Source organism: Seriola lalandi, unplaced genomic scaffold, assembly GCF_002814215.2.
Source record: "Seriola lalandi dorsalis isolate HSWRI2012SDOR001 ecotype SW California unplaced genomic scaffold, Sedor1 jcf7180002054427, whole genome shotgun sequence".
Taxonomy (NCBI): domain Eukaryota; kingdom Metazoa; phylum Chordata; class Actinopteri; order Carangiformes; family Carangidae; genus Seriola; species Seriola lalandi.
Genome location: NW_019524980.1, coordinates 25,789 through 40,653, shown reverse-complemented (window position 1 = coordinate 40,653; position 14,865 = coordinate 25,789). Strand labels below are relative to the sequence as shown.

The 14,865-nt window shown below is 40.3% G+C and overlaps 1 protein-coding gene across 1 annotated transcript in view; it reads left to right on the top strand.

Moving 5' to 3' along the window:
- ank1a (ankyrin 1, erythrocytic a) overlaps positions 1 to 14,865 on the top strand; it is a 43,964-nt gene that overhangs the window by 16,626 nt on the left and 12,473 nt on the right. The window contains exons 21-38 of the mRNA XM_023410715.2: positions 92 to 184; positions 351 to 423; positions 597 to 617; positions 2,990 to 3,110; positions 3,297 to 3,375; positions 4,218 to 4,333; positions 4,435 to 4,659; positions 5,197 to 5,351; positions 5,445 to 5,656; positions 7,811 to 8,015; positions 8,273 to 8,369; positions 8,538 to 8,766; positions 8,981 to 9,109; positions 9,242 to 9,361; positions 9,484 to 9,568; positions 9,731 to 9,805; positions 10,202 to 10,333; positions 10,519 to 10,674. Coding sequence (XP_023266483.1) covers positions 92 to 184; positions 351 to 423; positions 597 to 617; positions 2,990 to 3,110; positions 3,297 to 3,375; positions 4,218 to 4,333; positions 4,435 to 4,659; positions 5,197 to 5,351; positions 5,445 to 5,656; positions 7,811 to 8,015; positions 8,273 to 8,369; positions 8,538 to 8,766; positions 8,981 to 9,109; positions 9,242 to 9,361; positions 9,484 to 9,568; positions 9,731 to 9,805; positions 10,202 to 10,333; positions 10,519 to 10,674 — 2,323 coding nt within the window. The remainder of the gene's footprint in view (positions 1 to 91; positions 185 to 350; positions 424 to 596; positions 618 to 2,989; positions 3,111 to 3,296; positions 3,376 to 4,217; positions 4,334 to 4,434; positions 4,660 to 5,196; positions 5,352 to 5,444; positions 5,657 to 7,810; positions 8,016 to 8,272; positions 8,370 to 8,537; positions 8,767 to 8,980; positions 9,110 to 9,241; positions 9,362 to 9,483; positions 9,569 to 9,730; positions 9,806 to 10,201; positions 10,334 to 10,518; positions 10,675 to 14,865) is intronic.

The following is a 14,865-nucleotide window of genomic DNA, read 5'->3' as shown; positions in this document are numbered from 1 at the left end:
GTGAGCATGAATACGCCATCTCTTCCCTTAAGCTCATTTAAGACGTTTGGTCTTCAGTGATCTGATCAATCTGCTCCTCTCTGTCTGTTAGAACGGTACTTCAGCTCTCGCCATAGCTAAGAGGTTGGGCTACATCTCTGTGATTGACGTCTTGAAGCTTGTCACTGAGGAGACTGTTTCCATGGTGAGAAGTTTAAAAATGCTATTATGCCATCATGGTACAGTACTGGCATTATGTGGCCATGGTAATCACATGGAAATACTATTTAAAATTCAAGTTTAAAACTTTTTCACTTGTTCTGTTGATGTCATCTGTAATTGGTTCTTTCTCCTCTATCTGTGCCCTGCAGACAACCACAGAGAAACATCGCATGAGTTTCCCTGAAACAGTGGATGAGATACTAGACGTGTCTGAGGATGAAGGTATAGTAATAGAATTATTATTAATCACATAAAACAGGAAGAAACAATGTGTAATGGACTGTCAGTGTTACACAAATATTACTTAATTTTTTACTAGGTTAATTTTATGTTTGAACTGCTCAGATAAATTTATTTTTTTCAATTCCTGTTTTGCCTTTGCCCTTTTTTTTTAGGAATTGCACAGCTAACATTAGGTATGAATGTCTCTTTCTCTCTTTGTGCGGCATTCATAGGTCGTTGTAACAAATTGTGTGGCTCCATTTCAAGCTCACTCTGTCCATCTTTATCTCCCTACCTCTCTCTTTCGTTCCCTCTGTAGTGGTGCTCACTGTGATGGTGGCTCTGGTTTCTCATTGGCATGCACCCATAGCACCCATGTCTGTAACCTTTATATGTCCCTTCAATGACACACTCATCCTCTAACTCTCCAGGTGTCCTTTTTCCTCCATGTGATGACAGCAGGCCTTGTTTTTACAGTCATAGTCAGCACGTACAGACCACCCCTATAAGTATTGGATCCATCGTTACTAATATCAATTCAAATTTATTGAATATTTGGTCCAAAAACTGCTTTGTGAGCTTTAGTATTTCACAGTTGAGTTGTGTAAGTTTCTCTCTGAAGTCATTGTTTTGATATGTATGTTTAAAGTAGTGTCTGCATTTCAATCTGTCTCCATCGTGCATCTTACATGTGAACTGTCTTGGTTGGGTCTGCAGTTTGAGGCGAATGGTGGCTTAATAAAATGGTTAAAGTGGCTATAATTAACATTTTTGTATTGACAATGGATCAGGTGACTGCTTGCATCTGAAAGGAGGTGCATGGGTGTTATGAGAATTACAAAGGCTTATAGCGACTGTCGACTGATTGTTTTGGTTTTCCGAGCTGAAACATTACGTTTTTGGTTCACTCTCACCGTTCTCAAAAAGTTTCAATAGCAAAAGGCAGCTGTTCACAGCAGAAAACCTCTAATAACCAACTACACTACTTTCCCAGCACCAAACAGTAGACAGACCCAGTTAGCAAATAGCTTGTTAACATAGTGTAGCATTTAGCAAACTAGCTCAGTAGCTAGATATTTCCCCTAGGAGTGGTAGAGACCAAAAATGAGCTAAAAGGAGAATGAATATTGGAATTAGATTCGTCAGGTGGAAAGAGACATGACACCAAAAGAAATGCTAATGTTGCTTTAGATGTGTCAATAAGCAACTGTTTGCTAATAAGTTTGTCATCAGCTTAAAAGTGATAGTGTCACCTCATAGTTCACAGCTTGTTTCTGCTGCCTCTAAATGGCCAAAAAACAAAATCACTTACTGCAGGTTTAACTTTTAATGCCTGAAGTTAACAACAACCCTGACAATGATGTCAGAGGACATTATGTCTTGATATTTTTAGTCCCCTGATAATTTAACTGACAGATTGTCACCGTTGCTCTAAATATAGAAAGTAGCTGAGTTGCCATCTTAAAAACACATCTCATATCCGGAATGATAAAATGATGCTGGCAGGATGTCCGATGTAAAGGCTTGCATACAGTAACACTTTGCCTACCCGAGGTGGAACATGCGCATGGCACACAAGACAGAGAATATCCAGGACACGGGCTGACTTATATGAACCTGTGGGAAGTGCACTCACAGAGTCAAACATAGTGTAATGACACCTACGGACATCACTTTGGCTCTGCAGCGAATACAGACACCCACTCACACAAGCTGTGCCGATATGATCACAAATTAGTACACACAGGGAAGACCTGCTTTTGTTGCTGGTGAAATCTAGAAAATTGCAGCAAGTTTTGGGGGGTAAGTAACCAAATACCCACCTCTGCTCACATCAAGATGTGCTGTACTGTGCGTTCAAGGTGGAGTAAAGAACAGCTTGTACTCCTGTCACGTGTGTTGTCGTGTCTTGATGCTGTTGTGATTGTCTGTCTTTGTATTCATGTGTTTTAGAGCAAATCTCCTCATACATCACTCTCTGAGCCAGATGAAACCTCTAAAACCTCCAGTTCAATAACTGTTTATTCACTAGACAACAAATTTCTGGAATGAGATTATGCTGATGCATGCTCTCCCCAGAGACAGTGCTCTGCGCACATCTATAATGCTGTTGTCTCTAACTGAGCTTTTATGGGTTTTTGAAAACTCAACACTACATTTATAAATTGTCCTCTCTTGTTTCAATGTAGTAATGTTTAGCTGTGCTGAATCAAAAGTGTCAGACTCAGCAGGCTGAAACTACAACTGACTATAGTGACCTGCTGTATTGTTCCTGTCCTTGTACCCTATTTTTAAGTGTTTCTGGTATTCTATAGAAGTGGCTGCATTTATTTTTTCTGCCACAGACTAGCAGTAGGTCAGTGTACAGAACATCGTCACTAATGTCTCATTTCACCAGTCTAACCCCTAAATCACAGAGCCATCACCTAAATCCTGGGTTATCATGTTTTCTAACCCTTCTAACCACTGCTAACAATCTTGTTCTTTTCTTTCTCTCTTTCTCTTGTGCTGTTTCACCAACCTGACCATGGTCTGTTCGCTCTCTTTGGCATGTTGTTCTCTGAAGGAGAGGAGCTCTTGGGGACAGAAGGGGCCAGGTACATGAAGATGGATGACATGAAAGACCATGATGACGATTTCCTCTCCCCCAAGAAATCACTGGAGTACGAGAGAGGGCTGGGCACAGCGTAAGGGGGGCTGGGTGGGGAAGTAGGGGAGAGAGCCAAGCTGGTAGCCACAGGCTAATAGGTGGATGGAAAGAGGGGAATACAACATAGACACTCACTGAACACCAGGGATGAGCACTTGGGAGGAGGTGAGACGTGGACAAACTTTTTTCATCTGACTTGTGTTTTCATCTTTTCATACAACAGAAATTACTCGCCAGCCATTCCCAGGATCCCCCGTGTCTCTCCAGAGACCGTTATCCTGAAAGAACATGTGATAGATCAGGTACTGTACAGAACAGCATGACTAAGATACTGCAAGCTGAAAATATTAAGTTGTTCTCCAGCAATTTCATCCTGCAGTTCCATAACATTGGGGGAATTGCAAGACAAATAAGAATGGTCCAAAAATCCTAGGTCCATTAATTTCCCATAATGCAATTCAATAGTGTCTTTCATTATATGCCATCATCTTTCAAACTTGTCCTCCCCAGTTTGCAAAGCAGGGTCTCTGTTATAAATTTGTCATCTCCACGCCCAAGTTGAAATGTTGTCACTTAAACAAATCAGTGGAGTTAAAGTTTTACTAAAGGACCACATCTCACAGTCTTCTTCAGTGGAATAAATGTCGATCGAGCAACTTTCACCTGCTGATGAAGACTGAGATGCAGTTACATGCTCAGTAACAAGCTAGTAAGTGAACCTTGAGTTAAGGTCCACTTACTGTGTTTTTGTAGTCAAACTTGTATTTCAAAGGTCAACTTTTAGAATCAAGTTTTGTGTTTTTAAATGTGATTTTGATATGAAGGGTTGTGTATTGTGTACATGTCTTATTCTAAACTCACAGTTTTGATTAAGACTGAAAAATATATACTTTGATTTGACTTTCTTTGGAAGAATGCAACAATAAGCAGTTATTGTAGTTTCCTCGTTTTTTGTAACATGACATCAATCCTCAACGGGCTTTTGAAGTTTAATGATGTATCTTCTCCATTATCCACTGTATAGTCATAATCTTTTATCAAAGCCCATATCCTCTCCATTAAACAGATTATGGTGTAAATAATACAGTTCATATAAAACATTATGCTAAACAGTGTTCTTGAACAGTTTTTCTTTTTGTTGTAGCAACACACTCCACTTCCACTGCCCAAAGAATATGATGAGGACTCATTGATTCCCAGCAGCCCAGCGACTGAGACGTCAGACAATGTCAGCCCAGTCGCCAGTCCCATACACACAGGGTCAGTGCAGCGATAAAGCAGAAGAAAGCATTTTATTTCACGTCATCTCTATTTCATATCTGATCTGGCATCTAATAATCACAATCTTTGTCCAATGACAGGTTCCTGGTAAGTTTTATGGTGGATGCTCGGGGCGGCTCAATGCGAGGCAGCAGGCATAATGGTCTGCGTGTCATCATACCTCCGCGGACCTGTGCGGCCCCCACCCGCATCACCTGCCGCCTGGTGAAGCCACAGAAGCTGACCAGCCCCCCTCCTCTGGTGGAGGGAGAGGGGCTGGCCAGCAGGATCATCTCCCTGGGTCCAGCCGGCATGCAGTTCCTGGGGTGAGGAAGCCACTGGGTAGCACATTACTTCAAAGCGCTTTAGCATTTGTAAGCTGTATATGAACATTTAATAAACGGTTTATTACACACTATAATCTAGTTATACAAAGCTATAAGGACATTTTACATTATTACAACTGTGTTTTTTTACTGCAGCTTTCACTTATGGGTGTCCACAGGACGGGTTACAGTGGTTAACATATACATTAATAAACTCTTATATCTGCTTACAATTACATTATAGTGTTTGAAGTGCTTATAAATGCTAAATGGGGGGAAATATAAAAGTATTGCCAGCAACTGAAACTTTCTTCTCTTTGTTCACCTGAGACAGTTAAGGTTTTTTAATTTCATTTTAGGCCTTTGTTAAAATTAGAATTCAGTAAATTAAAGTCAGCTAGTTACTAGCTTACATTTAGTTTATGTTGATGAATATCGATCCTGGTCATTGATCAATACAATAACCTTTTATTGTTTTATATATTTTCTAATAAATGATTAACATTTGTTCATGTACAATCCATTTGTGTTGTTCAGACCAGTGATAGTGGAAATCCCGCACTTTGCTGCTCTGGGTCGTGGTGACCGGGAGCTCGTGGTGCTGAGGAGTGAGAATGGCTCTGTCTGGAAAGAACATCGCAATCGCTATGGCGACGAGGTTTTGGAAACAATCCTCAATGGGATGGATGAGGGTAAGGGTTTAAATGTGTCATGCTTGATTACAGGCTCGGACATTCAAACACTGTCACCGAGTGGTATCATTTAACCATTTCTTCTCTGCCCAGACTTAGAAAGTCAAGAGGAGCTTGGGAAGAAGCGAATTCGTCGCATCATCTCTACCGACTTCCCCCTTTACTTTGCTGTTGTATCACGCGTCCAGCAAGAGAGTGACCTGATTGGTCCGGAGGGAGGTCAACTGACAAGTAAACTGGTGCCATTGGTCCAGGCCACATTTCCTGAGACGGCAGTCACCAAACGAGTCCGCCTGGGGCTGCAGGTGAGATGGGACGATGTGGAAAAGGAAGGAGAGGAAAGACAGAATCGTTAATGCCTGTGTTGCCTGAAAAAAGCATGTTGGATGTCTTCTGATTGATCTTGGAATGACCTGATCATATCAGCATTTGTGCCAAGTTTTCCTGATTTATTTTCATGTTTCCGTTTGTTTGTTTTGCTTTTCATATTTTTTAGGACCTTTTTTCCTTTTATTTCACATAGTGCATGCACTTGGCACCTTTATACAACTGTGGACTGTTCATTTGGTGCTGATATGTTATTGTTGTTTTATCTTCAGTGATGTCTTTCTTACTAATGTATTTATGTCACTGGCAAAGCCCTGTATTTAGTATATTTAACACATTAATTTGAGATACCTAAGTCAAACATTACTTGATGCATTCTTGGTGGAACCTGGAAAGACTGTGTTTATACTCATTGTCCAGTGGTTTTGGTATCATGAATGTATAAGAATGTGCTAAAAAGGCCTTATTTTTAGAAAAACAGAAGTGTTTTCACACAAAAAGGGATGACACCTGAGCACCTGAGCCTTAAACCTTTTTAATTGTAGTTATATCACTGTATGTTGAAGCTCTTGGCCCATTTTTGTTCATATAAATACAAGATTCCTCAAAAATACACACCAAAGACAAGAAAAACATTTTTTAGCACACTTTACCATACATAGTTATATAGCAAATACTTATTTTTTAACAACATGTTTATAAGGATCCTGTGAAATGGGCACTTTTTAACAATCTCACCTCTCTGCCTGTCCAATCAGATCAAAACAGCCTTTTTTTACACAAGCATCCACTGATGGTTTAGTCCGAACTGTCTAATGTCCTGCCCCCTTGGTTGTTTCAAAAAGACAATATAAAGTCATAGAAGTAATGATACCATTTCATTGGACTGTTAGCTGTAAAATCTAAATCAGAACATTTGGTAATGTGATCTTTTAATATGGTTAAATTGCAGATTGCACTCACTAAAGTCAACAATTCACTCAACCACATTTTGGCACAGTGACACTTTTCACCTTTACCAGTTTCAGTTTCCAACAATTTAAGACATTTATTAAGGTTTCTAAACAAAAACTATATTAAATATCATATTTATTTTCTGCCTACATAATTCTTAGCATTGTGGAAATGTTTGCTGTATAAATATGCACCATTTTCTCAGACCTGCTGATATGGGATTCCAAGGACCCATTTGCCAGTGTTTTTATTTTGACAGGTTAAATATATCCACTGTTTAGAATTCTAGCTCAAGACTAATTTCATTCGTTCCTGTTTTTAACAAAGTATAGAAAGAAAAACTAACTGAAATTCTTTCTGAATATTTAGGTCTGCAACTTATGAGTTTTAATCATCAAATGTCATTTTATGTTTCAGTAAACCAAAATGACAGTATGATACAGTATGAATGGACCTTCTGCTGTTTGTTTTGGTTCAACATCTGTCCTTAGGACGAATAAATGAACAAATGAATGAATGAATTTATGAATTTATGACAAGCTAAATGCTTCTTGTAAACAAACTAAATGCTACCACACATGCCGTAACCTCCAAGCTGAATATAGTAAATCTAACTGAATGTAAGTAAAACAGACATGATTTTAATTTTGAGTATTTCCTTGTACAATTTCGTTTTAACAATTTCATAATTTTTAGTAACAAATCTATTTAACTAAAATGTTGCTGTAGTAATCATGTCATGAATGGCCTTATGAAAAACCACAGTCTTTTTCTTTGATATCCTTTTTGTATCAATGATTGTAAACACTTCTTGTTAACACACATTGTTACTTTTCACAATAAAAAATTATTATTCAGTCCTACAACCAATTTGTGTTGCTATTGTCTTTCCAAATGTATTGTTAAAACCATGAGGTATTTTATTCACTGTGGGATTCTCTTTCTCTCTTTCTCTTCATCTTTAATTTCCCCAATTTGGTTGTCCTCTATTTGACCCGTTTTTGCTCATCCATTGCTCCATCATCTACCTCCCATTATCTCACCTGCTATCCTGTTTTCCCAACATCTTCTTTTTTTTTTTTTTTAAATCTCCATTGCCTGTTCATATATTTTCTCCTCTAATTTCCCTTCCTTCTACCACACCATCAAACCTTCCCGTCATTTACTTTCAAACTCAGGCTCAGCCAGTTCCAGATGAGCTGGTTGCAAAGCTGCTGGGTAACCAGGCAAACTTTAGCCCTGTTGTCACTGTGGAGCCTCGACGACGCAAATTTCACCGACCCATCGGCCTGCGTATACCCCTGCCCCCGTCCTGGAAGGAGAGCCCCCGAGACTCTGGGGAGGGTGACACCACCAGTCTGCGTCTGCTTTGCTCTGTCATAGGTACTGCTTGCCATGACTGGGATTTGTGTGTGTGTGCGTGTGTGTTGACGGGAGCAGTTTCCTTCCATGGCCAGGAAAGATTTATGAGGCAAAATTGCTGGTGTGCGGTGGGGATGTCAGTGTTGGTGTCATAGTTGGACAGAAAAGTTTCCTTTCTTACTTTTATACAAAGACTGTCACCCTGAGACTTCTTCTTTATGACCTTTGCTAAATCTAGATTAATCAGTTTGGCCTTTCTCATCCCGCCTGATTCCCAGGTGGCACAGCTCCGGCCCAATGGGAGGACATCACTGGCACAACCAAGCTTGTCTATGCTAATGACTGTGCCAGTTTCACAACCAATGTGTCAGCAAGGTAAGTTCAGTTGGCAACACCTATAATATATCAGCCATCATACCATTAAATGAAGTTTAATATAAGTCTGTGCCATCTCAAATCATTCTAGCAATCAGCTCGACTGTGATTATAAAAGACAAAGATTTATGTACAGTGCTGTAATTAAATGTCGTTATTTCCTCTCAGATTCTGGCTCGCAGACTGTCCTCGGACAGCTGAGGCCGTCTCCTTTGCCAACCTCCTCTACAGAGAGCTGTCAGCTGTACCCTACATGGCCAAGTTTGTAGTGTTTGCAAAGATGAATGAACTCCGCGAGGGCCGCCTGCGCTGCTACTGCATGACCGACGACAAGATGGATAAAACCCTGGAGCAACATGAGAACTTCACAGAAGTGGCTCGCAGCAGAGACATAGAGGTCAGTTTGGAGAGATGAGCAGCACATCGCACTGATGTGATAAAGTTGTATTTCTAAATACTATGTGTTCGAACCCTCTGTCAAACACCTGGGATTCATTACTTGAAGTTTGTTGAAGACTATAATGGAGGACACAGGTACTGCTGGGGCCCTGGCACATGTTTCTACTGTAAGTTCTTTTCACTTTGGCTAACACCCATGTCACACCTTGCAGGTGATGGAGGGAATGCCCCTTCACCTAGAGTGTTCAGGCAATCTGGTGCCAGTGAGGAAGGCCACCCAGCAGCCTCGCTGCTTCAGCTTCCAGGCCTTCAGAGATAACCGACTTCCTGTCTCTGTTAAGGTATTATCATTTGGCTTTCTCTTACAAATCTTCCCTCAGTTTAATATTTTTTTGTTGCTCACGATACCAGCTCTGTCTCCACTGTACACATGTATGTGTCTTCATTGCTTTCCTATTGTCTGTGTGTCTAAGGTGAGAGATAGCAGTAAAGAGCCCACTGGATTTTTGTCTTTCCTGCGCAAGTCCACCAAGTATGAGGACAGTCAACATGTGCTCTGTAACCTCAACATTACCATGCCTCCATGTATCAAGGTAAAGCTCTCAAAGTTAGATTTACACTAAAAGGACTCATCAGGAGTATTTATTTACAGTCTAATTTACAGTTCATCCTGAGATGTCTGTTTGGTGTGTGCGTGTTTGTTTGCCACTAACAGATTGTTGGGAGTGAAGACCGGAGGAGAACTCTGACCCCGCTGGCTTTAAGAGAAAGATACAGCGCCCTAAATGAGCCTGCAATGGGTATGAGGCTCTCACTCTCCCACAGTTTTTTCCATCAAACTGCTTCAGCTTCAGCACTATTCCATATACAGAATCCATGAGCATCGCATTGCAGGGATAATTTCAATTTTACATTAAATAGACTCAGATGTTTAAGCTTCAGCTGTGCTCTGGTCTCTGCAGCGTCAATGAGTGCCATGGAGAGGACAGAGCTGAAAATGGCTGTGATTGCGGAACAGTTGGGGCTGAGCTGGGCTGGTAATATATTCTTATATATCTATACTAATACTAATATACTATATACCATTATAATATGCTAATATATGATATAGATTTATGTATTAAATCTGTTTTTATGTGCTGTGAACCATCCATGTTTACTTTATGTCTGACAAGCTTGCCTAGCTCGTTGCTGATTAAACAAAGTTATAACATGGCAACCAGCCACTGAAACTAATTATTTTCTGTTTTCCTGCCAAGAGCCATAGCTATTTTACAGACAAAATATTCTTCCTCTTGTGGTTAGAGCTACTGTGAAGCAGTGTACCATTTCAAGAACAAGACCGTGTATGCTACAACAGCATGACACGTAGACTAAATGATATCAATATTTCCCTTTCCTACTTGATCTTTTCCGTCTGATTTTCTAAACAGAGTTGGCACGTGAGCTTCAGCTCAGTGTGGATGACATCAATAAGATCCGTGTGGAGAATCCCAACTCCCTGCTGGAGCAGAGCTCTGCGCTGCTCAACTTGTGGGCCACCCGTGAGGGCAAGAGGGCCAAGAGTGAGTATATGAGATCTGAGATTGCTGTGAATTTCCCTCATCCCCTCATATTCTTTGTGTTGCTGCATCTTTCATCCAGTCAAAGTCAGATTGGTGTTGTAACTGCATTGCTGTTTGTGCTGGGAACCCCCCTCCTCCTTTTTCCTTGTGTGCTTGCGTGTCTCCGTCATGCGTCTTCGCTGCAGTGGAGAGCTTGTACACAGCTCTGAAGAGTATTGACCGTATGGACATCGTCAGCATGTTGGAGGGCCAGCCGCCTCAGCCTGCAAGACAAGGCTCCCGTGATCTTAGCAGACGCAGACACAACGAGAGAGAACACCTTTCCCCTGGTATGACCAATGGTAAGCTCCCTCCCCAGATCCCACAATGCAGCCCCTTCCCCATGTCCCTTTTTGCCTCGATCCCAAACCACTTTTCCAATAAACATACATCCTCTTTCCCCTAAAATCCCCTGAAGGTAAAGTGAAATTTGTGTCCCTCTGATTTCTCTGTGTTGTCCCCACGTCTTTCTTATTTTATTTCCCATGATGCTGTTGTGTATGAAAGCTGCCACAAACGTCAAACTTTTGCAGGATTTTACCCCCAGCAATATGCAGAGGGACTCAGGACACTCCTACTGCACTACAAACTCTGTAGTGCCTTTGGTTATACATTTTACACTGTAACTATTTACTGTGGTTGAAGGTAGTAGAGAAATATAGCGAAGTATACAGAAAGGTTTGCTTAAATGGTGAAATGGTGAAATGGTGAAATGGTGAATGCGTGGGGGTCAGTGTTTTTGCTGAAGCCCCAGAATTTGAAAGAACCCCCAACTGAGCAAAACACTCCAAGTGGTGTAGGTTTTCCACATAGAGATAAATAAACTTCATAATAGGTTTATTGTTGTTTTTGTTGTGGTTAAGATCTGTGTTCATTTTGAATATTCAGATCAGTAGCTTATAGTATTTTTATGCACCATTTTAAATTTAGATGGACTACATTTTTGCTTGGATATTTTGTCAATGAAACAATGCCTTGTCATACATGATCAGTCCACATATATGCTAAGTATAGCCTAGTATAGCTGCCCTTCTTAACAACTGTCAGTCCTCAGTCTTTTACTCTTTTTCCTCATGGTTTCCTTCACACATGCATAACCTACATCTTATTGACTCCATTTTCACCTCCGGACTGGTGTGAGCCCCCTCCCCTCCTCCCTCTTAATGGACTGGCTTCTCTTCTCTGTATCCAGTGCAGGCGATGAGTCAGTCCGCCAGGTGACAGGTCCTCTCTGTGAAAACTGGAGCAATAATCAGAGATGTAACAATGCATACAGATATGACCATGAGGGTCAAAGGGTGAAAAGGGAGACGTTCAGATCACAGCTGCAGTGAATCTGATAACCGTGTATCTGTGGTGTGTCTGTCTATCTGTCTGGCTACTTGCCTCCCAAAGGCCGTTCCTGCTTTGACTTTCTGCGTAAAAACGTGGTGGCACTACGAATATGTGGATATTGTGTCTTCTGCTTATTTCACAATGATCACAGTGACGGGTTTCAATACGTTTTTCCTTACTGTTGCTATTTAGTACGTCTACGAAGTGGAAGACCAAACCTGACTTATAAGGCAATAAAATAAATGAGTCAATGAATTAAATGGTCAGATAAATTGAAAAAGAACAAATAAATAAAACAGGCAAATAAATGAAAAATAAATCTATAAATGTTCAAAGAAATTGAAAATAACTTTCAAGCTGCTGCCCTAAAATAAATAAAAATGCATGAATTTGCTTTTGATTTCTGTGCATTAGATTTATTTATACATTTTTGAATAGCTTATTTATTTCTCAATTTGTTTCACAGGTGAATTTATTCATTTACTCATTTCATATTAGAGGAATAGTTTGATATTTTTGAAAATATGTTATTTTACTCTCTTGCCAAAAGTGTCTGTTAAATATGAAGCCACAGCCAGCAGCTAGTTAGCTTAGCTTAGCAAAAAGACTGGAAACAGGGGGAACAGCTAGCCTAGCTCTTTCCAGGCTCTGTTTTTGGCCAGGTGCACAGTAGTAGTTTCCTGTCTTTTTGCTAAGCTAAGTTAACTTACTGGCTGCTAGCGGTAGCTTTACATTTAGCGTACAGACATGAGAGTGGCTTCCATCTGCTCATGTAACTCTTTGCAATGAAAGGGAATATGTGTATTTCCAAAAATGTCAAATTATTAATTTAAGTCAGGTTCAGTCCTCCATACAAAAGAAGCCGTTTGTTATTATCACCGAAATAGCATTTTTTTTATCGAGAGGTTTTACAGAAAAAGCAGCAAGAATATTTGTTAGTGTAGAGAAATGAGTCACACTGCAGCCTTTATTCTATCTTTCTCTATCTTCTGTCTTTCCTTCTATTGTGAAAGCGATGTCAGTAGGATTTTACTTATCAGTTTTTCTTCATAGTTCTAATGCACCTCTACTGTAGGTAAGCAAATTTCCAAGGGTTATTCAAGATAATTTCCTGGTTAGAAAATGAAAATACACACACAATAACTGATAGCGTCAGAGCCCCTTCTTTTAGACTTTTGTAAGGGGACATTTAAATACTGTCTGCCTGTGGTTGCATGGCGAGTAGTTTGAGTCTCTTTAGGGCTAATGTTGGTGCACCGAATGTCCTTTTGGGAGCCCTGTTTTCATTCCCTGTGAATCTGTCCCTCTCTCTGTGTTTCTCTGGACATGTCATCTGCAGCCTAGCCGCCTTACTCTTCCTCCTTCTCACTCCTCTCCGAACTCTGACCTCATGCCGACCTCATGTGACCTCTGACCCACATCTTTATCTTTTTTTTTTTTTTTTTTTTTTTTTGCGACTAGTCGTGCATTTTCTTTATTTTTTGTATTCTTGAAAACCCCACCTTTTTAAGTGTCCGCTCTGAGACCAATAACCCTCACACAGACTGTGTACTCAGCACCCACTGGGAGGGGGGAGGTGACCCTCGCTCTCTCTCACTGTTTCTGTCTGTGTTCATCACCCTATTTTATATTCCTCTTTCTCTCTTGCTGCCCTTCTTTTCTCTTTTTCCCACTCTGTCCTTTCCCTCTTTTCCCATCCCTTCTTTCCCTGCCCTTCTGCCTGACTGCATGTGCATGAAGGCTGACTTTCATCGTTCATCTCCCCCTGTGTTTGCATGGAGACACTGGGATGAAGGGCAGGAGTAATACTTGTTGGAGATGACGACTCAAACATTGCATTGGCACCTAAGGCTGCTAAACCGATAGACATCTGTCTCTGCATGGCATGCATACTGATATTGATCCTACAGTCTGTCCCTGTTCCTCCTCAGTGACCTGTCCTATGGGGGGTAAAAAAGGCACATAAACCTTTTTTTGTGAACTATGACTTGTGTCTGCTCTGTTCATGTATGAATGTTGTGGTTGCTTTGTATGTCATTGATTCTACATAAATTGTGTCCATGTGTGTCCTGATTTTGTTTGAAACATATGTGTTTAATGTCTTTGTGAGTGTTGTACAAGGGTCAGTTTTATATTATAAATGTGCTTATTGTGTAATGTGAATCTCATCAGTCGGTCTGTGTGAGTGTATCAGTGTGAGCGTCTTTATGTATGTTTTAAGTTGTAAGTGTTTTGTGTCTTTCATATACGTGTGCCCAGTGTATCAGTGTTTAGGTGTATGGGCAAAATTAGTATGTTTCCTTTACATGTATTCTTATGTGGGCGTCACTGCTTTGTTTTTCTGTATTTGTGTCTTTCAATCAGGGGGGTCAGGCAATCACAGCCACATTTCTCATATTTCACACTTTCCCTTCCCTCAATTTCTTTCTTTTCCAAAGCTCTTTCTTTCACTGCCATTGCCTCATCTACTAACATGGAAAGAGAAAACTGAAAAAGCCACAGTCATGGCTCAGATTTCCATCTGCAAGTAATCCATAATACAGTGAATAGGTTTGTTAAGGATTTAAAGTGAAAATAGGTGGTCAGTAGATTCCAGCTGAATTTAGAATTTGCTGTTTTTAATGATATTATTAAAACTATAATTGTATTTGCTGCAGCTTGTATTAGTATTTAAAGTGAAGCCAAAGGACAATCAAGCATTTGTGAATGGGACCCCTTCACTTTCAAGGAACCTGACAAATCTTGACCCAGATAAATGAGGAATTGTGATTTTAAACTTATATTTAACACTTTAGCCAATATTTTCTGTTTTCTGGTAGTACAGTAAAATATGTGAACATGAGTCAGTGTATTGTTGTTTTTACATCTGATTTTTGTCTGTTTTATTTTAACTTTTAACTTCATTAGACAATGCTCTCTACAAAATTATAGACATACAGTATTTATGATTCATAGTTTCGATAGACAGATGACAGCAGTTGAGAGGCTGAAAGAGAGAACAGAAAGTAGGACAAGAAGTCTGTTTGGTTGCTCGGTGTCACAAATATCTCCTGCACTCTCAGCAGTACTCAACTGCAGTACTGCCAACCATGAATCAAGTTACACCCTGCACAGCTCTGCGCCGTTTTGTCATCACTATACAGTGTATACATACAGTC